General features: G+C 44.2%; 2 protein-coding genes across 3 annotated transcripts in view; one reads left to right on the forward strand and one right to left on the reverse strand.

The window, feature by feature from the left end:
- Positions 1-22,120, forward strand: part of mtor (mechanistic target of rapamycin kinase) — a 98,420-nt gene that overhangs the window by 34,639 nt on the left and 41,661 nt on the right. The gene's annotated exons all lie outside the window — the stretch shown is intronic.
- angptl7 (angiopoietin like 7) lies at positions 5,013-10,435 on the reverse strand. The gene is made up of 5 exons (XM_088617016.1): positions 9,848-10,435; positions 7,465-7,565; positions 6,944-7,138; positions 6,389-6,587; positions 5,013-6,010 (listed from the first exon to the last, which is right to left on the reverse strand). The coding sequence occupies exons 1-5, from the start codon at positions 10,221-10,223 to the stop codon at positions 5,841-5,843; spliced, it is 1,041 nt and encodes a 346-aa protein (XP_088473142.1). The 5' UTR covers positions 10,224-10,435; the 3' UTR covers positions 5,013-5,840.

The following is a 22,120-nucleotide window of genomic DNA, read 5'->3' on the forward strand; positions in this document are numbered from 1 at the left end:
TTATGACGACCGCAGTTACAGCACCAGTTTACCTCAAAAGATGCACAAGAGCGTAAAAAAAACTGGTTAAACATCTGGTGTCTGTGGTCTTCGTGGATTTGTTGTTGTTTTTTCTTGTTGTTTGGTCACCAAAACAAACCTTGACGATTTTATCGTATTATTTCAGAGATCAGCTGGTTTGAAAAGTACTCGGGGAACGAGCAGTTCTTGAATACAATATAATATACAAATCTTTTCCTTCTGTTTTTTTATGTTGAATACATTAACTATGTGAGATCTTTCTGCTGCTTTTTTAAGAGCTGCTGGAATATAGTAACTTGACTAGATATGGTCTAGTGTCATTCATTTTTGAATCCTTTTTAAAATTCAGTAGAATACCCAACGTACATGTGCATATGAATTTAATCCTCTTGTGGTGTTGTCAGATGTAAAGGGTAATAAGCATTTTAGAAAATGAAGACACAGGAGTTGAAGGATGTTGAAGGATGCACAGGAGAAAACCAGTGTTGACTGAGTCTTCCTTGGGACTGGGTGCATCAGAGGATATGAGCAATGAAGAAGCAGGTGGTGTCTTGGCCAGCTGAAGGAGAGTTGAGCCCAATGATTGGTTTTGTAGGGCTGGTCAGCTTGGTTGTGCATGTGGCTTGATTGTTTATTAGCAAACAAGTTGAAAATGGTTTTACATATTCTTCTGAAGTTGATCTTAATCTGGTGAGTTGCTTGCCTGGTTGCATTTAGTTTTTTCCACGTGCTGTTTTTCTTCTGAGGTGAACTACCAGCGAACCTTGCTGTGCCTCCAGCCTGTTTTGTCATCCAGCCTCTTAAAATGCCTTGTTTGTTTTGTTTTAAACCCGGAAGCAGATATCCGTAGCACTCTCGGAATCCATACCTTCAGTGTTATTGCGTTGGGTACATCTGCTGACCGTAAATACCTTCAGAACACAGCCAGGCCGCATGAAATGGAATTTCAAATAAACTTTGGTATGCTGGAAATAGCAGCTCTTTACCCAGGAGCTAGTTGAGCTGGTTAAAAATTCAGCAGTAGTCTAGCCCTTTCATGTATGTTGTGTGAGAGAGAATGTTAATGCGGTGTCATGCTGTAATAGCTTCTGTAAGATAATATTTTTTCAATAAAATCACATTTGGTTTCTCTTAAACAGTGAGTGTTGCTTTTCCCTTAACGCAGTAAGAAAACAGCCTTCGCTCACCCTGCGCATGAATGAGGAAGCCAATCGCCTGCTAGCGTTTCAGCATGTTGTTTACCTGGGTTAAGTACAGCAGTTGAGTTAGTGGTCCAAACCGGGGAAAGATGTCAAATCTAGCTTTCAAGGTTGTCATGTTAGCAGCATTGTACTAGCAGAATAAAGTTGTTTCCGCTTTGACATGGATTTATCCCTCCATCTTTATCCATACAGGGTTTTGAGGGAGCCGGCGCCTGTCCCAGCAAACTAACAGGCGGAAGGCAGGGTACACTCTGAGCAGGATACCAGTCCATCACAGGGCACACACAGACACATGCCAGGGCCAGGTTTCCATGAAACCAGTTCACGTACTGGTATGTCTTTGGGCTATGGGAGGAATCCCTCACAAATTCAGGGAGAACCAACCAAGGTCATGCAGACAGCACCCCAGGGCGGACCACTGGGCCCCAGTCCAGCCTTTTTGAAATGTATTTGTGCATTGAAATGGTGCCCATGATATTTTGCAGTTAGAGTAATTAAAATGATACAGATTTTGTTATCAAGGCAAGGTAGCTTTGGGAATGGGGAGTTCCATTGTGTCTCATCACTGCCACAAATTAGGGGGATAATTTAAGGGACCGTTAAACAGAGGAGGTTGGAGCAGGTGAGGTGGAGGATTACTCATGCTAAAAGCTCTCATACATATGAATAAACCATATGTCTAAAGGGCCTAGAGATCTTATCACCCTTGTTGGCCAGCTGTGATTGGAACTCTGGTCTTGTAACTGGGAGGTTGCAAGTTCAAATCCCAGGTGTGGCACAGCTGTTGTGCCGATGCTTGGGTACTAATGTAAACTGTTTTGGATGAAGATGTCAGTCAATTGTTGTTGTTGTTGTTGTTATTATTATTATTATTATTACACTGATATGGCGCTTTTCTGGACGCTCCAGGCACTTTACAAGTCATGGGGACTCCCCCCCCCCTCCCCCCCCACCAACTCCAATGTGCAGCCCCCACCTCAATGATTAAATTCCTAATAAAACAAGTAGCTGTGACTTCAGCCACCCCAGCAATGCAGTTTTCCGGGAGCCCATTATAAACCTTGGAGCCGGGTTCCCTGTGCGGTGCTCCTGGTGTATTTTTATACTTAATAAAATCAAGCTGTAAATACCTCCCATGACAGCATTAGCGTGACTAATGCCCAACACCTGCTGTCTTGGTTCTGGACTGCAGGGCCAACAACAGGAGTTGACTTTTATTTTGGTTTGGTCTTTTTGTCCTGGGTAGGCTTGTGTGTCCCTCATTGAAAGCAACCATTTAAACACAGCGAGGACGGCTACCATTGCTTTCTTTAAATAGGATAAAATGAGCCCATGGTGGAGAAGTTAATTTGCAACAGGAGCAGGGCTTGTATTCTGTAATAGAGGACTCAGTTCTTAATCCGTTAATTGAGTGGCTTCTTGAGTTTTCCAGGTGTGCAGTAAAACAAGGCTTTGCACATCACAGGAGTGCGAACAGATGGCTTGATGTAGCTTGTCTGTTTTTTTTTCCTACTATTACAAACTGAAAACAACTCTTCGTCAGTTGTCTTCTTGGGTTGCTTTGGGAGCTCGGAGCTTTGAAGGTTTTGATGTGCTTCCCCTTCACTTGTTCTCTTTTCTTATGAAAGTGCTGCTGGAAGAAGCCGAGAGTGATGTTGGTCAGGAAGATCATTTTCTTCAAAAATATGACAGATCACATATCCGCATGTTAATATTCCTTTTCATAACCTAGACTGCTTGATTGAATGAGAAGAATAAAATGAGAAACTCTAGATTTCTAGAAACTCTCATTATAAAAACATGGGCAGGACTTACAAAAAAACGGAGAAGTGCTTTGTATTCTGCTACACATGAATTCTGTGGGTTTGATTTAGATACAAACCTCCAGGCTTTTGTTGTCCACCATAAACCAAAAACTTAAAATGCCAAAAGAGTACTCGGTATTTCAGTCATGACTTTCAATTTTTACAATTTCCTTCTGAATGGACCTGTTATGTTTAGGAAAGTTGAACTTTTGTTTATAAGAGCTGCCAGAATTGGCCAGTGTGCTAAGGCATCGGGTAAGGTTTGCCAAGCGTGGCAGTAGTTTTGACAGTTTTCAAACAACCCTTTGATTAGCGGCTCTGGAAGATGAAGCAGGTTGACCGCAGAGAGCGGGGGGTTCTGTGTGGCCCATGGGGCTCTTGGAGGTTACGCGAGGACACTCTGGCCTGGGAAATGTCCTGGGGATCTTAGCAAGCCTTCTCAGGAAACGTCCTGGCTGGGGTTGTTGACCGTGTCGCCCTGCACAGTGAACACCAGTTACATTCAGGGGCTTAAGGGGATGTCCTGCACAGACGGGCTGAAGGATCTGAACCTTTTTTAGGAACAAGAACGGGTTAATTCCACACGGCAAAGTAGAAAGCAGAAATGCTGTGCTTCGGCTGTTGAGCCTTTTTCAGTGTCATCTCCAGAAATGCACTGCAGAAACAAGCAATGTAACGATGGGAGTCATGTGAAAATACTGGCAAAACACCTTAAAGCACTTTATGGAAGTGCTTTTAAGACTAACAGCAAGAGGCGCTTCTTTACCCAAAGGGTGGTGGGAGTGTGGTGCAAGCTACTAGCCAAGCTGTTGAAGCAGATACCCTGGTATCTTTCCAGAAATGGCTGGATGAGAACTTGCGTTCAATTAGCAACTAACTGAACAGGCTAGATGTGCTGAACGGCCTCTTCTCCTTTGTTAACATTGCTCCGCTCTTACAGTATGTTGCCTTCCCCTAAGTTTCTGCTCGTGATTGAAGGGTAAGGAACACTAGGCCTGCGCTCTCTCATCTTTCGTGCAGATAACCTGATATGCTCTTTGAGAAGACAGAAAATAACTGCTTCTAGTGTTCAAATGAGAAGCCTTAAGGTAAAGAAAATAGCCATAAACCAAATCTGGCAGACACAATCATGTAGAATCAAGTTGCTCGGCTTTGCATAGAGCCAGCTGCAGAAGGTTAATTTATATACCAGGTGGCAGAAACCAATGGACAAACTGAACAGTTGCGTTTAGGGAGCTGATGAATAGGTTACAATTCAGCCGTTCATCGGAAAGCAAAGTATTTCTCGTGCAGGTTTCAGGACCTCTGTAGGCAAGCTCTTTAGTATTCCTCCTTAATTAACGCCACATCTTGCCACTGACCCCTCTTCGGCGGGTCTTTTTCCCCAAGAATCCAAGAAAAACAAAAGCCTCTGTCAGATCCCAGATCCCGCCGGGCATTCCTGCACTTCCCCGGCTGAAACAGGGGTGGTGCCGTCTGGAGGAAGTTTGTTTCGGAGTCCCACACAGCGGGTTTTCCCTTTGTCCCTCCGCGGCCCTCGCGCGACGAGGGCTCTGCTGCCATCTGGTCCCCTCCTGAAAGCACGCCGTTACCATCACAATCGGCCAGGTGGCCGCGGGAACCGAGCGGGGCCGCGATTCTCATGTTTAAATTCAGAGGCAGGCTTTGCGCAGGGGGCGCGAGCCGCGGGGACGCGGAGAGGTCAGCGCCGCTCAAAAGGCAGGGACGCGCCGCATTGTCAAGTAGAATGGCACATGTGACTTTGAAGCTGCACCAGGGGTCTGCTCATTGTTTCCCTGGCGTTTGTGCTGGCTGCCGATTATGAGCTTTGGGAGATTTTACACCTGCAAAAGAAGAGAACGCCTTTTATCCTGAGCCGTTGTCAGCCCCTGCCACAAGCACCCCTCTGAGGTGTGATATGTGAAAAGGTCTGGGGCAGAGGGGCAAGGGGCAAGTGTCAGATGCGTGGGCAAGGAGCCAGATGTTTAAAAATACAAAGTTTTTCTTTATTCAAATAGAACGTTGCCATATGAAGCTGTACACATTTTACACATTACATATAAATTTTTAGGACAAAATAACAACAACATATTATTACCACAATGTCATTTGTGTATTAGCTTTTCAAAATATAAACACATCTTTACAGAAATCTCAGAATGTCACATTTCTTGTTCATTCCAGTACAGAACCCCTTTGACTGCTGCTTATTTAGAGTATAACATCTCACTTTGTCGCAAGCTGGTAAACAGACCCTTTAATTCTTTCATTCAGTATGCATACATGCGTGTCTGTCATTATTGTTTCCAGATGCGCCAAACGCATGCGCCATACAACATACCTTACTAACGGACATTTAAAAAGAATTTTAAGTACTCTGCATTGCACTGTAAAGCACAAATATTGTGAGTTTTGTCTCCCACATCTCATCTCCCTAATGAAAAATGGAAGGAGGTAACAGTTTGGTCTTTATTCGATTTTTGAAAGTAAAGTTTCGCTTCAACAGGTTTAGTAAGGAGGTACTGACCGATAAGTTACAACCATTTCTTAGTCTCCATACAGGAAACCTGCACATCCAAGTTCAGCTTTCCAACAACCTTATTGAAAAATATAATTAAGATTTTAAAAAGATAAATACTACAACTGCACTACATTTTACAATTATTAACACAATGCACTTTCTATTCCAGGGAGATGTTCCACAACTTAAAAATAAATCACCATTACAGAATAAGCGGCCGTGTTGCTGTTTTTTTGTGCCACACGATTAGATGGTCCCTCTCCTGCGTTTTTTTTTTTTCCTGAAAAGTCTTTAAGGCGAGAAGCTCTGTGGGCGGATCTTCATCTCCACTCGTTTCAGGGAGTAGCTCGAGCCGTGCCAGCCATACCAGGTGATGCCATCGCTGTGCTTGGTGTGGTCGCCGTGGCGATAGAACACCCCGTTCAGGTTGGAGTCGGTGCAGCAGTTGTACCAGTAGCCACCTTGGAGACAAAAACATCAGGGAGTCGGTCACCGTGGTAACTGTGGATGTGTTTTTGCCAGTCTGGAAGCTAATTGGCTATGTGGATGTTCTCCTACTTGGCTACCGTGGGAACAAATTCAGCAAAAAAATTCAGGTGATATTTGTTTATGAGGGTGTCTGCATGAGGCACAACTTTTTATTTAGACCTCAGTACTGCCAGTACCCATTGTGGAGCGAATGTGGACTTTCTAAATCAAATCTGTTTATTCCTCAGTTCTTTTTTGAATTGGGGTCTGTGATTTGTATTCACATTGACTTTCTTGTTCTCGCGCTTTGGCGCATTATTTTACCCAGCGATCTTTTGGAATGAGGTGGGGGGTCGGGTGAAGGGGGCTACCTTTGCGCAGCTGGGCGCAGTCGTCCACACACTTGTCGTTGTCCTTGTTCTTGGTGCTGAAGTTGGTGTTGTTGTGGTACCTCAGGGAGTCCCGGCCCGCGTTGCCGCTGTAGTTGGCAACGAAGAGCTTGTAGCTGTTCATTTCGTTGCTGAGCGTGAAGTGGGCGTACTCTGCGTAGCGCGTCTCGCCCTGCCAGTCCTTCAGGAAAGAAGACGAGATATTAGCTTAGCTTAGAATATATTAGCTGAGCACTATATCTGTCACTCCTAGAGGCCTAAAACTTTTTTTTAAAACAGGCTTTTGTCTTTTTGTGGGATTAAGATCTACTTGTTCCCTGAGACGAATCAGGATGCTATCTGGATGCAGTTGCTCTGATTCGTTTTGCTGCAATGAAATCTGATTTTTAAAATCATTAAAAGGATCTATTCAGCTATCCAGTCAAGACCTTAATCATTTCAGGGCAGGGTGAGACATCAGGCTAGGGAACCCGATGGCCAGGTTTGGGATCAGGTAGGGGATACTGCCCTATCCCTAGCGCATTCCAGATCCGTTACCTCCAGTTCGATCCTCAGCACAGTGGGCTGTCTGGTGAGACGGAAAATGTGCTCGTTGCCCAGCCAGAAATCCCCACGGATGGTCCCGAACCCTTCCTTGTACTGCTTCCAGTCCCGGTTGAAAGAGGTCAGCCCCACCTTGCGCCTCTGAATGACTGTCCAGCCCCCCCCTTCGGTGTCCATGTCGCAGTATACCTGCGGAGAACAGGGAGAGAGAGAGGGCGAGGAGCATGTGATGAGCTTCGCACAAGCATCCTTCTTCAGTCTGTTGACTTGCGCACCAAGGCACTGCAGTATTTTAGCTGTTTTGCAGAGGACCAAACACTTTCAACATGTAGGAAATCATTTCGTGTGACTTTTCCTGGGCAAAGCATTTATGGAGCTTCAATTTTGCTTATTACTTTTGGTGTGTCTTTGTCACAGCCAGGTCATGGTTTTTCGCTGTTTTAAATCAGCGGGCCCATACGGGGCAACTTTCTGAAACCCCCCAGGACCCCACGGTTCTCAGCTCGGTGACTCACCTCAAGCTCAGGGGTGCCCAGGAATTCGTCTGCGGGCAGTTTGTACACGCCGGAGATTTTGTAATTCCTGCCGTACAGCGATGAGCAGTCATAGATGGCATCTCGAGGAGAAAAGAAGAGAATTACCGAAAATTATTCAGCGTGAAGTTTTTCAGTAGCAAGAAAGTAATAAGGTGTTAAACGGTAGGGTTTGTCAGACGGGTGTTTGTTGCACATGGTGCTTTGTGGAGAACTTATTATATATAGTGCAGCTGAATTGGTTTCAAGTTCTCGCACCAAAGCTGTTAAAACAGCAGATTCTTTAAAGCTGCCACCTAAGGAAAATATTGTAAGTCGATCTCGAAGATTAAACACCTATGTCTCGCACCTCTCCACACCTCTGTGCAGTGAACTGAAATGCCTGTCTGCACTCTGCCCCTGTTGCCTTTGTGTTTGTCCACTCGTTCCCTGAGGCTGGGACCGTCTGGGGCCTTTACATTCTTGAAGTCCATTTAAACTCAAGACAATTCAGAGTGAAGAGTGAAGCACAAAACACAGGGCACCAGTGGAAACGACATGGAAGTGCATTTTAAACCGACAGGAGCTACTTTACACAAAGGGTTGTGGGAGGGTAGAACAAGCTTCCGCACAGCCGTTGGAGCCGATGTTTCTGTCAAGCATCACCTACATGAGGTCATGGGATCAGTTAACCACCAACTCCCCAAACTGGCTGAATGGATCAAATAGCCTCCCCTGGTTAGTGACCCTTCGTTTTCATCACAGGGTGCCATGTGCAGAGATTTGCAGCAAAATGAAACAACAGAAATTCCAGACCCACAGCCTGCTGTACAGTCAGACATGAGATTCAGTAACGCAGCTTCTTCCATGCTGCCATGGGCTCAGTTTAATAGCTGCTTTTCTCTGGGAGATAATTGGTTTGATGAAGCAGGTCTTCAGTGAGAGACATAGGAGATTATTAGTATGGCTGGAAGCTTTGGCACTCCTGCTGTGAAGTTACAAGAAAAGGCAGCATACTGTAATTTGTATTCTGGGCATCTGGGAAGATGAGTCTGGTCCGGTTCCAGCATTTACCACTTGTTGCACACTTGAGGAATGTGCAATATCCGTTAACTGGGACGGAAACATTTAGGCTTCAATATTTTTTTAAATACCAGTGCTGAACTGTGGCATGATTTTTTTGTCTCATTATGTTACAGTAGCAAAAAGGGCATTTTTGCTTCTCAGCGGCTAACACACGAGTTGTGTGGAAGACTCTGGAGCTTTTAAAAGAAATGGGAAAAATTACGTGCCCATTGCAAGTATGTGACTGAAATACCTCTTTGATTTAAAGTTATTATGGCTTTGTACCATTTTTTTGGAAATTACTTTGTACCTTAAACAGCAGATTTGCCTTAAGGCTCCGCTTCTTTGAAACAAACATGTGGCAAAGAATTCTCCAACTCAGGAAGTGCCCTGAGGGATTTTTAAAAGGTGAAACAGAGGAGTTAGTCCAGACTTTTGTCTGAGGGTTCTGACAATTCAGAATTTATTGCCACTAATAATATTATTTTCAGACTCCTCAGGATGGCCGGGTTTCACCTGTGCAACAGGCAGCTGTGTGGAATATGTGTTTTAAGCCCTTAATCATAATGAAGAAAAGCATGTGTGCGCCAGTCTTTCACAGCAACACCTACTGCTGTACCTGCTGCAGTGCCGTCCAGTCCCAGAGACTTGTGTTGTGTTGAAGTACTTTAATGCTTTTAACTTCTGGTGCTCCTTAACACCTCACTTTCATGTTGTTGGTGGCAATAAGCAAAAACGTCACATCATTTGTATGAGCCTGTTTGCTTTCAGGTTCTGCTTTTTACACTACTTAATGCACTTTGACTTTTTAAAATAGGTACAGAAGTTTAGTTTTCAAGTCATTCTACACAGTTATAAATGATTGATTTGAGCTCTCTAGCTGTTCAAAATCCGCTAAAAGAACAAAATTCTGATGTTACGTTTTGTTGACGCTTGGTTTTGCTTGATATTCTGGCTCAATGTATATATCGAACACGCTCCTTGTAATGGGGCTAAGCCGCATTTGAATTTTATGTGGAAAAGAGCTCAACTCGTCATCATTTTTATTCTGCGTGACATAAACCACTAGCCCAGAGCTGTCGGAAACATTTTTGCTGTGCTGTTTGTCAGCAGAGTCTGTGAAACGGTCACGCTGACTCCGTCTAGAATTGGTCGACTGTGTGCGTGTGTGGTGGGCACGAGTTGGGCGGAGAAGAACGTACCACGAGCTTTTTGCGAATTGCACCCCTCCCCTCGGTTTGAACGGGGACAGGGCGAGTGTGGGCGGGTGTGTATTTCTGCGCGCGGCCCAGGCCGTGGCTGTGGGGTGCCCTGCCCTTACCTGCAGAGGTCTTGGTGACGGCCTGCGCGGCCTGCAGCTGCGTGATGTCCAGCCGGCTGTTGACTTCCGAGTACTTCTCCTCCACCTCCAGGAGGCGCCGCTCGTGCTGCTGCTTGCCCTTCTCCAGCTCGGCCGCCCGGCCCTCCAGGCGCGCCGTCTCTGCCTCGTGCCGCGCGCTCAGCTCGCCCAGCAGGCTGCTCAGGTTGGCCACCTGCACCTTCAGCGCCCGCACGTCCTCGCAGCAGGCCTGCTTCCCGCCGCTGGGCGAGGCCGCCATGCGCCGGGGCTTGTGCTGAGCCTGCGCCCCCGCGCCCCCCAGCAGCAGAGCCAGCGAGCCCCCCAGGAACAGAAAGCGGAAAAGAGCTCGGCTCGGCATCGTGGTTTCGCAAAAACCCAATCAAATTGATTTCAGACGAAAAGCAGTTGCCCTCTTTCTCTGGTCAGGTTGAAGTTGGAAGTTCCCCTCTCAGCACTGCAGAAGGAAATCAGAAGCTGGGTTCTGGTTGCACAGTGGCAGCGGACCTCTCTGTCCTTGAAACCAGCTGTCTTTGCAAACTCTGCAAGGTCTCTCTCCAGAAAGGGACCTGTTGTAGCATCTTAAATATCTTCACATGTGTGCCCTCCCCTTTCAGCTGAGCGCACACACACTCACACACACACTCGCACACACTCTCTCTCACGTGCTCGTGTGGCTCCACCCAGCCCCTCGCCTCCCATCAGGTGCTGGCCGTCCTCCGAGGGGAGAGAGGTCTCCTAGTGGCTGGGTCAGGAGCTGCCATGTGTGTGTGTATGAGTGTGTGTGTGTGTGTCGGGGACGACTACTCCGTCTGCTCAGCCCGAGACTCTCCACAGGGGTCCTGTTTGATTCCAGTGGGCTGAAAGACCCCTGAAAATAAAAAGAGAGTGTGTGTGCATGCATTTGGCACCCAGCTATTTTTACAGCTGAAACACCTTCTTGATGGTTTTTCTTGATTGTAAAAATCTGAGATGCTAAAGTTATTTAAACCTTATAAGGTATTTTTTCTTTTACTGAGTCTTATTATGTTCCATATGTTTCCGACTGCCAATACCCACTCTTCTGGCCAAATATATGACATGCTTACCTCCTATTTGCAATGAAAGAAACAAGAAAACTTTGCTTCACTGGCTTTGTGCCAGCCATCCTAACTCCAGGGCACTTTTTAGTAGAAAAGCATGGGCTTTATCCCGTTAAACTGTTTTAAAAACATTAGCCACTTTCCACCGTATTTGAGGACATGGCAGAAGCATGCTATTCTAGTTTTGTGTGAGGACTAGTGTAACCCTTTTCCACAGAGCATGCCGGCACAGTGTTTAGCATTGCTGCCTCACAGTGCTGGAGCCCTGGGTTCAATTCCTGGGGTGCTATTTCCTCTGGATGCTCCAGTTTCCTCTCGCGTTAATTGGCTTCTGGGAAAATCAGTCCTGCTGTGAGTGTGTTTGTGTCTGTCTGTGTGTTTGTGTAACGCCCTGCGATGGATGATAGGCTATGGCCGCCCTGTACCCCTGTATTGGGTAAAGCAGAACCCAAGGAAGCTGTGGGTTCAGCACAGGTACAGTGATAGTGTCATGAGCCAAGGCTTGGCTGGGTGATGCAATCAAGCAGGTTTCAGAGGACAGCAGTGTGCAATACTAGTTAGGGCTCTGACTGCCAGGAATGTTGTGGGTTCAAATCCAAGGTGCAGCACTACCCTTGTACTCTGGAGCAAGACACTTGACTCGGATCACTTCGGAAAAGTTCAGTGAAGTACAAATAGTCACTTTAGTGCCAGTCTTAGTCACTTTACAAGGTGTCAGACAGATAAAATAATAGTAATATAGCAGAATCGTGTTGGTGCTTGTGGCATGAAACTGAATGCAGCCTTTGGCATAGCAGCTAATTCAGTTTTTTTTGCACAGAAGCAGTACTGTGTGGGCTGTTCCCCAAGGTGTCTTTAAATGCTCAGACAGAAAGGCTGAGCGCGTGAAGCATCTTGCAAGTCTGAAGGAATGTGCTTCCTGTTGTGTCATTCCTCATTAAACATGACCCCGTCGTCATTGTGCATGCTGTGCAGACGTCCGACGTTCTTCCTTCACGCGTGTCTCAATGCGGTCAACTCAGGTCTTTATATTCCACCGGGGGCGAACTCCGGGCTGGCTGCCCGCTCAACACAAAGTCGATCAGGTGGTCAATTTACACGCGGAGAAGACGTGCATTGGTCAGAACACAGAGCTTGGCATTTTGCTAACAGACTGTCAGATTTCCACAGTGACATAGTTCACTTAGGGAATCACAGCACTTAATAAAGTGTGCAGTGCTACAGGAGCCAGAATAGTGCAAAAGTGCATCGTCGTTATTGGGATATTACATGAAATTAAATTCAGTGTATAGTAAATAAAATGCTGTAGTCCCGCTAGGCTTTCCTCCACACAACATAACCTCTAAATATTTATGTACTTTAAAAAATTAAGTACTATGTTTACTTTATATTTAGTCATTTCTTATTTCATATTATTTTTTAAATCTACTACTTCTGGACTGGAAAAAAAAGATCCAACATTAGTGTTCTTTTCTTGATGAATTTTCAGTGTCAGGTTGTTGTTTGAATGGCAGAGAGTCACTTTCCAGCCCTCCTGGTAGAGAATTCCTAGGATGTCAGTGCAGAGGTAATTTAATTCCGGGACAGGAGGCAGGAGTGTATTTCACTTTGTGCCAAAGCATGTACTTGAGTCTATAGCCTTCCCAGAGTGAAAGGTCAGACTAGGGTCACAGGTCATGTCTTTCACCAGCCAGAGGAGTTAGAAAGGCTCCCATTTTGTCTTTGAACCCATCATTTTAATTTGTCAAGTAAACACAGTGATTTATTTTCTCACCATTCCAGAAATAATCAGCCTCAACCCTCTATAAGGGAATGGTGAAAAGACCCACATGCCGTCTCCTAATGTTTTTGGTTACTAGTAATAGCTTGTAAGAGATTGGCTTTACAGGGCAGCACTACTTAGGGAACCAATCGAAGATGTTATTGCAACATAGGTGTGCTTTATTATCGACATTTGTTTATAGACTTCAAACTTTTCAAATGTCATAGAAAAATTTCACAGGTGTAAATTCTTTGCAGTCAGCCAAGAAATATGGTAAATGGGATACAAAACAAGATTTCTGTTGTACTCCGTGAAATATAAATAAGAAGAAATTCAGTAAAATAATTTGAATGGGAAACCTACAAAACTTTAATGGGTGTGATCAGTTTGGCTTGAGACTTAAAAATGTGTATCTTTTTTTTTTAAGACAAATGTTAAATGTGTTTCTAACAGACTAGGCATGATTATTAGTGTTTTGTAGTGTGTTTCCTGTGCCCTGTAGCGGAGTGGTCCAGTTGTGGACAGAACAGTTCTGGAAGCTCACAGTCTCAATACTACATTACTAAGATCCACAACAGTTGGTGGCAGGAGTACCACAGGGGGAATTCAGCTCTGGCTGTTTACTCCATCTTACTTTTCTTGTCTCTTTAAACAAATTGACTGCAGCTCAAAACCTAATGGGGTATGGAAGGTTTATCTGAGCCAATAAAGGGTTAATTGGACCAATTAAACCCTTGTTCAGAGGTCAGGAGATCTTGGGGACACAGGTGAAACTGGCGGGGACAAGCAGCTGGATTGCAGTCTTTGAGCTCCCAGCCTCGGATTACCACTCTGTCCCTTGAAACCTGTTCTCAGCTCTTCAGACAGATGGCACCAGGTTCGGTGCAGCACACAGGCTGTCTTCCAGGAGGTAAATGAGCTGCCAGCGCTGGCTGGTTGGCAGAAGTCCCTGTTCAATTTGATATAATTTGCTTTCACCGTGGTCTGTTGATGTTCGGGCTGAATGTGGACGGACTTCAAGTATCTGTTCCCCATCAGCCTTGACCCCTGATAAAATAAAGGTGGGGTTTAATAGTACTTGGAAGCTCTGAATTGCGTTTTTAAAACTTTTTCCCTACTTCTGAAAAATCCAAATGGCGGTGATGCAAGGATAAAAATATTCCATTTGGAATGGCTTTAAGTGCATCAGTTTCCTCAGGTTTGCTTTTCTGGAAGGACATTTTCTTTTCCCTGTCATGGGATTTGCGTTAAATTCCTGTTACACAATGGATTTTTTGTCAAAGCGTATGGTCTGTGTTCAGCACATCCCCTCATCGCACTGCCATGTGTTTTCGCTTTTTGCTCGTTGTGTACCGTCTGGTACTTAATCATCTGTCCTTTAATTGCAAGAGTGATCCGTTTACGTCTCCAAAACAAAAGTACATCACAAAACATTCAAAGAAACCGTGGGCTTTCATTGGATATTGATACAGTTGCCCAGATTTTCTTAGGCCGAGCGACACATGTCATTAATTTGATGTTTTAATTGCATTTTCCATGAGCTGTTGTTGTTATGTAAACAAGGTGTTATGTAAAGACACAATGAGGGACATAGAGTGACTTTCAGGAATGTTACGTGAGTTCACAAGATCCTTCCACGATACAAATCAATGATTGTTTTAATACCTTAGATTGTTTCTGAGTCTTTTGTCAACAGTTCATCACTGAAATAAGGGAAAAAGTCTCTTTTGTGGCCAGTATCCAAACCACAAGCTCTGCTCGTATACCCATGGGGATAAACACATCTATAGAGCAGGGCTACAAAGACATCATTGGTTTATTTCACTTAGATGACAATGTCGCTGGACCACACATCTCCGGGTATGCTGAACCAGAATGTTAGCATAGCGTGTTACCTCATGGAAGGAGGCCGACATCATTCTTGTTGGTTTGTGGCATGCTTTATAGAGAATATATCTGTCGTAGGGTGATTGGAATAAACAACTCTTAAGCAAGTGTGTAAACGTGGCTATTAGTATATAACTAGTGGCTGTAGTATGGAACAATACTGAATTTTACTTTTAGTTTAAATGTCTTAAGTTGAACATTTGGTACTTTCATTAAATTCTTTGCAAACCCCATAGTGTTGTTAATAAGCTGTTTAAAGTTTGCTTTGGATTTCTAATGGCTTTTTAATGGACATTACCAGAAATATATTGTTTGCATTCTAATCCTGCAACTTCCTGTGTGCAGTTGAAAGGAAAGACTGTTTTCTGGTCCAAATGACCTGTCATCAGAAAATAAGCTTGGTTTTCAAAACAGAAATGTGGGTAGCCATCTCCATGACTAATACATGGTAATAAATCTTCTGCGCATCAAACAAGTTCCTCTCCTCTAATCATTGGACAATGGCAGATGTTGCTAGATTGTTTGATGCAAAACTCCTTCATCGACTTAAACCTTTTTAAGCATGGAAGATGACTTTTTGCTTGTGCCCAGTGTAAATCGGGGGGAGACAGATCTTTCCCTGCAAGTGATTTAAAGACCAACAGTGGAAAGTTGCCTGAGGTTCTTTTCCGAACCTGTGTAACCTTTTCACAGGTATGAGTGCTGGAGTACGGGGGCTGGTGTCCTGGCTCAGTGATGTAATGTGCAGGTGTGGGAAAGCGGGTCGGATCATGTCCACTAAAGACATGAGCCGCGCGTGTGTCTGAAACAGGGACAAGTACAGGTTAATTCCAGGCTGAAAACAGAAGGGAGAAGCACGTCTCGACTGCAGAGCCCTCTTCAGGTGTGAAACAGGAAGACAGGACCTCCTTGACTATGTACTGCTGCATAAAGAGGATAAGAAAATTGGTGGAAGTTCATAGGAACATAAGAGTACCTGCTGACAACCGTCCTCTGAATGTGTTCATTTCTGATTTCATACCTTGTCGCCTAAAATGGGACATGTTCTAACAGATGGAAATAAGAAAGCCTGCCCCTTTCTTAGAACTTTGTAGATTTAAGAATAGATTAAAATTAACTTTTCATATACCAGCAATATTTCTGTTTTGATTTCTTGTCATGAGCGGCTGTGTTTTGAGCAAATAATTCAGATATTTTATGCATTCAAATACTTTGCTTTAGTGTGGTCAACCTTGTCTTCCGCAGTACCCTAGGGAACACTTTTTTTTTAAACAAAGTTTGACTTGTATATTATTAGTTGAAAACACCCTGATTGTTACAGTTCAGCTGTTCTAAAGAAACACTCGTCAATGTGCTTTTACCTGTTGGGAACGTTTCTTATTAGCCCATTTCTGTTTCAAGCACCAGATATTTCCATTGTCTTAGAAGACGAAGGACTTGCAGCAAAGAGATTTACGAAACATATGGACTAGCACAGTGTGAGCGGTTGACTTCCTGTGTTTTAGAAAGTGATCCCTACCTTAACACAGCTGAGGGCAATATCTTATCCTTTCTCCTCTGAGTCATTGGTGTGAGTCAGTCTCTCTCCCAAGCTCATGTAAGAAAACATTGTTAAAGTAGTTTCCCAGTGGTGCCTCTGTCTAAAGCAGCACACTGTCAAACATATCTTACACCATAAAGGGAGCTATGTCTGGAGTTTAGCTGTTCCCTGCCATACAGTCTCAATGGTGGGCTTAAAGGAATGTCTTACGCAGACAGGCTGAAGGAGCCAAATCTCTTTAGTCTCAGTCCTAGAAGTAAACAAGAGGACTTATGACTACTCTCAAATCATAACAGATGTTGACAGTCATTTCAGAAGTCTTATTCATGAATGGAACTGAGGATCAAAGTAGAGCTCAGGGAAGGATGCGGATGGAAATTGAGAGGGCATGCATTAAAGGCTGAAAGCAGAACGCACTTCTTTAGACAAATATTGTGGGAGCCTGGAACATGTTGTCCAACCACATTGTGGAAACTGATGCCCTGTGATCCTTAAGTGGGGTAAATGGCCTTTCTTTTGATTTTGAGCTTCATCATCGTCAGATGATGTGCACCGCGGTGCAGTGGCTCTGTGGCTGGAAGGTTTCCGGTTCGTATCCCGCGGCTGGCTATGGAATCCTACTCCAGTTGGCCCCTGAGCAAGGCCCTTAACCCCAACTTCTCCAGGGGTGCCGAATAACCGGCTGACCCTGCGCTCTGACCCCAAGCTTCTCTCCCTGTCTGTGTGTCTCATGGAAAGCAAGTTGGGGTATGCGAAAAGACAAATTCCTAATACAAGAAATATGGCCAATAAAGTCATAATCTCTCATAATGATGGGGGGCAATTGAATTGCAATAGTTGATAGAAAAGCCCTGTTTCTTGATGGCCGTCAGCTTGATGACTTGTTTCTAGTGGTTGTGTTTGTGGGGAAAAAAGCAGATGCACCATAGTGACTTCCAAGTAACCCTTTCTTTCTGTAAAGGACTTTTGTTCTTGCATGGGTTTGAGGTGTTAGACCTCAGGGAGACACGTGAGTTCGGAGGTGTCTGTAACCAAATAGCAGTACTGCTGCATAATCAGTCATGGAGACAGGATTCTTCCTTGGGTGGTTTTCCAGAAACAATCAAGAGCTGCTGTAGTATCATAATCACTGAAGATGAAGTGGAGCCATCACTCCTGTCAGGACTGAAGTGAATGACACTGGAATTTGACCTTAAGGAGTCCTGGCATTTTTGTGTTTAATATATGTTTTGAATTCTTTGTCAATAACTAGAAAGAGAAAAATAAAGAGTGACACAATCAGCTGTTCTGCATGTTGATGAAGAGAAGATAATTAAATTATTTGGATTTTATATTTTATATTGTAATTATCTCCTTCTGCTAGTTTTAGAATGATAACTGTAGTCCTGCTGAGCACTGAGAGCTGATTCACGCTAATGGGAAGTAAAACAGGGAAAGCTTCGAATCGAGTGTGCAAAGCAGTTCTGCAGTTCAGCTGCAGCGTGTAGTTTTTTTATCCACATGCAAGGACCATGAAATTGGCACTTGATCTTTTTTGCGTCTGATCTGATCCCAAGCAAGGACCAAGGTGAGGAAAAAGATCAAAAGGCTGTTGCGAGGGATAGAGCAACAAGAGGACGCTGTTTGTTTTGGAGCTCTGTGTGGCCTCAAATCCCTCAGCCTCCTGAGACACAACCCTGGGTGGAGTGAACGCCCCAGATGTCTTCTGTAAACCTTCGGTCAGCCGTTTGAAATCCGAATGTTCAGCAGTGGGGGAGCCAAGCTGTCATCCTTAGTCAAAATGCTCATGGCTTCGATTAGGAAAAAAAAACAAAGAGCCAAGAATTCCAAGATTTTAACGAAAGGTTGTGATTATGTAATCTTTATTAACATTGCAATTCTACTTGAAAAATGTATGAATGACTTGTGGGCATCAAAATGTACATTGACGTAGATAGTCTCTTGAAAAGCACAGGAAAAATGACTTTTTGTGTTAGTTTTACCTGGCAGGCGTGCTGTTTACCCTAGCACTGCTGTCTTTGTTCCTTGTTTAGGTAGAAAACCCTGCAGTGTTTCACACCGTTGTTGAAAAGCCTTTTGCCTTCAGTTTAAAAAAGTGTTTTTCTTGTTGGAGGTTAAACTATTTAACGTTAATCACAATATTTAAGTTTTATACAAGCATACTTTAAGTTAACTTTAAACAACAAAACAAGGCAAAACATTGCAATCAGGATGTTTGGATTCCTTCACTGTGGCTGTGGGTAACAGAATGGTCATCTAAAACTGGGCACTGAGTAACTGACCCAAGTCACTCATTCCAGTTTTATATTCTGGTTTATCGTTTCAATATCGAATTGATGAAGGTGCTCATATTGTAACTCACAGAAACAGTACTTCGAATCTGCTGTGGGCTAGTTTGTGCTTTTGTTTTGGAGCAAGCGCAGCTTGTTTGGGCTGGTCAGATTCTGACCACATGTCAGGCAGGCTCTGGGGAGCATCTAGACTTTCAGTCCCTCCTGAAACCTGGAACCTGCAGTGTGTGGTCTCTTGGCCTGATGAAAGACAAGCGATCCAGCAGCGGACAGGGAGAAGATGCAGTCTGTCTGTCTTTCTGTTCACTTTACAAACAGGATGCAAAAGTATGCAGAAAAGCTGGCAAGATCCAGCAACCTAATTGTGTTCCAGATCCAGCAATTGGGGAGAGTTTACTGCAGTGCAAAAAATAACCAGGCTGTTTGAGTATATTTGCCAGGAGGAAATGACCAGGTATTGTGAATACTTTTGTGAATTGGTTTTTAATGACTCTTTAACTCATCCCATTTGTGTGAAGGGGCGAGATGTGAGTCTGAACTTGACTTTTCCTGGCAGGCAGGAGGAACCTTCTGTCATGTAAGCATTGTTCAACGCAAACGTGAATTTTAATTTAAGATCATAAGGATGTGTTTTAGAAGCTCTGGAAAACGAGCCCACGGTGACCGAATTGGCTGTAACACTGAAAACCCTTGTATGAGCACAGCTTGTCTATCCCAGGCTCAGTTAAACAAAAAAACACAACTAGGCCCCATGTTTGTCATTTTTGGTTTGCAGGCAAGCCAACACAATTTTTTTAATCCAGGCCTATATCTCGTAAGGCTTCAGAGCAAAGCCTAAGTATTGTCTGTATTCGATTGTTTTTGGGGGTATGAAAAGAAAGCTGTCTTCTCCTCATCATCACAGACAGGCCGAAAGGCTTCTGACAGGTAGACTGAATTAAATGATCAGGACTGAGCACTCGAACATCCATAGAGACTTAAAAAGTTTAAATAGAAGACCTTGTTTCTTGTGCGCCAAAGAATGACAGGGGGTCACAACCGCCAAGTCCTGACATACAGGTGTTGTCAATTACACCGCAGTGGAGGCAGGCCAGGCCCAGGCTGTGGACAATCCCAGAAACAGCAGCCGGAAAGGGGTGTACTCTGTGTATCCGGTTCCAGCCATTTTGTTTTTTTCCGTGGAATCTGCTAGTTACAGTCATCTTTGGTCTGTGCGGAGAGGAGATGTGCCCAACAGATGTGCTCTCACTTTTCTGAATTTCCTGTGGAGAACAGAGAAGTGCTTTTCAGGACAGACCACAATGCAAAAACTTTCAGACCCTACGCATATTATCGTGAATGAATCCCAAGGCGTTTCTTTTGTCTTTTATTCTCCAGCCAAGGGATCAAAAGCAATAAAAGAAACGCCAGTCAACTCTCAGGTCTGGAAAAAAAGTCCATACTTATATAACGATGAGGATACAGAGGAAATGCACACGGATCCAGAAGTGATCCATGCTTTTTACTCTGCTTTAGTATTTTGTTCTTTTGTGCATTTTTTGGCGATTGTTAAAATTCTTTTCATTTTGTTTGGAGAACCGGTCTGGAATTTCGGTGGCGATATGGTTAGTGTAAGGAAGGAACCTTTGGATGTTGCTTTTGCATCAAGCTTCCACCAAAAGTTTAGACGGCTGATGTGCAGAGACGGAGACAAAGCAAACCGATCCTTCTGTGGTTTGTGGTTAAGGAAGGAGAGGCTGGGATCTCCATGTGACTGAGGAGAATAGCTATCTGTAGTAAAGGAGGGCTAGCCCCTCTCATAAATCATATAATCTTTTTTATTATATTCCAAGCCAGAAAGAATCTATAAAGAAATCGACTTTGAAGTACAATACAGTATATGCAGTTCAGGTCCCTGTTCCCCAGTGTAGGATGTCTTGTGGCTGTTTGTAATGTAAATGCAAGCCATACGTTTGGAAATCAAGATTTTACATGGAGCATTTATGGTTTCAGTGCATGAGCCAAGGCTAATGGCCCCAAATGAGCTCCCGTGGGGTGATGTGATCATTTCTGTGATGTACCAGTCCCCGATTTCAGCAGCTGTGCTGGTGGACTTCGTCCATTCAGGGTCAGAACCTTTGACCTTCTGACCTCCTGAGGTGACAAGGTCGCCAGTGTGTTGGCAGGACACACAGGGCTTCTGTGACGTAAAGAGATGTTTGCAAACATAAAAGGAATGAGTTCTTCACCTCCTGCTTGCCGAGAAAACAACAGTGGCCGCATTGCCGTAGTTTTAACAGTGAGGCATGCGGTTTATTGTTTGTGGTCGAGAGAGAATACAATCATCCTTCTAACAAGGGCTCGTCCACCCTCTTTTCCCAAATGACTCAACAAAGAAAGATTCTATTTTTGCACATCCAGCAAGATATCCTTTAGTTTTTTTTGTCATGTTTTCATCCATAAGGGAATAAATTCCAGAAAACATTTATTTAATTCAGCAAATCTGTGCTGTACATGTATACATACAGTAGGAATGTATACAAAATAGAAATCCTGATGGCGTAGTGTTGTATTTTGTGCAGTGTGGCACACATGGTTTCTTTAGGTCAAAATTGAAACTAGTCTCTGTGTTTCTCCCAGGCGTGCTTGTCTAATTAGAGTTACAGCTTCTTTGTGTACAGTATGTCCACCCCTTTCACTCCCAGCTGTTGGCTTTGGCCACAACCAGCTCGGTGAGTGTTGGAGTTCTGACCTTTGGAGTGTAACATTTGCAATACAGAGTGGTTTGAGTAACAGTGTGCCACTGCTGGAAGAAAGAGAGCCTACCTCTGTCTGCAGTGGTGCTGATCACATTACGGGATGGTTTCCCTCAGATGGAGACTTTGCATTCCTTGAATGATTGCAGGAGTAGCTTTGAAAGCCTCAGAAGACACTCCTTCCACTACTGTTGCTTGGGGGGGCACATTCTTTACTTGAGGTTAAGAGATTTGAGTCGAGAACTAAATACAGATTCTGGGAGGATTCTTTGACACCTTGAAACCCTTCGGCTCTTCGTTTGGGCACAGTGGAGATGCTTTTTTATGTGTATGTGTCACTCCGACTATATATCTGGAATTCGGTTTGTTGAATTACTTAGCAAAGTTCTAAACTGAATCTATTGGGTTTTCGTCCGGTTTTAAAACAAAGGTTTCCCTTGCCTGGCTGCTTGTGAGATATCTTTTAGAGCTGAGAAGGCTGAATTAATATACCCAGGTTTAAAACCACCAAGTTCATTTTGTCCCCCACGCCATCTGTTGTAAAGAACTTTAAAACTGAACCCCTTTCAGTGCGATAGACTCACAAGAGGAGGCCTGTTGAGCAAGCGGCGTTCAGAAAAGTGTGGAATATTGGTGTAACCTGAAGGTCAAGTAGCCTACACCAAGGACAGGGGGGCAGGCCGTGCAGCAGTCCTGAATCAAGAGCGCCTGACAGGCGAAATTACCTCTCAGCAATGCAGAGAGTCAGAGGCTGCATCTCGACACTGTTTCGTTGCTGGGAACGGCCGAAGAAACGCCAGCCATTACAAAGGACCTCGAATCACTTAAAAAAAACAATTGTCTCTTTTCCATTCAGCCACGAGTGTATCAGAAAGACTTTGACAATAGCAAGGAGTAGACAAGCTTATATTGCTTTTTACTTCTTTTGCCTCATTTAGGATGGTGAAGGCATTAACTTGGT

The sequence above is a fragment of the Lepisosteus platostomus genome, chromosome 23, assembly GCF_059453375.1.
Source record: "Lepisosteus platostomus isolate fLepPlt1 chromosome 23, fLepPlt1.hap1, whole genome shotgun sequence".
NCBI classification, from domain to species: domain Eukaryota; kingdom Metazoa; phylum Chordata; class Actinopteri; order Semionotiformes; family Lepisosteidae; genus Lepisosteus; species Lepisosteus platostomus.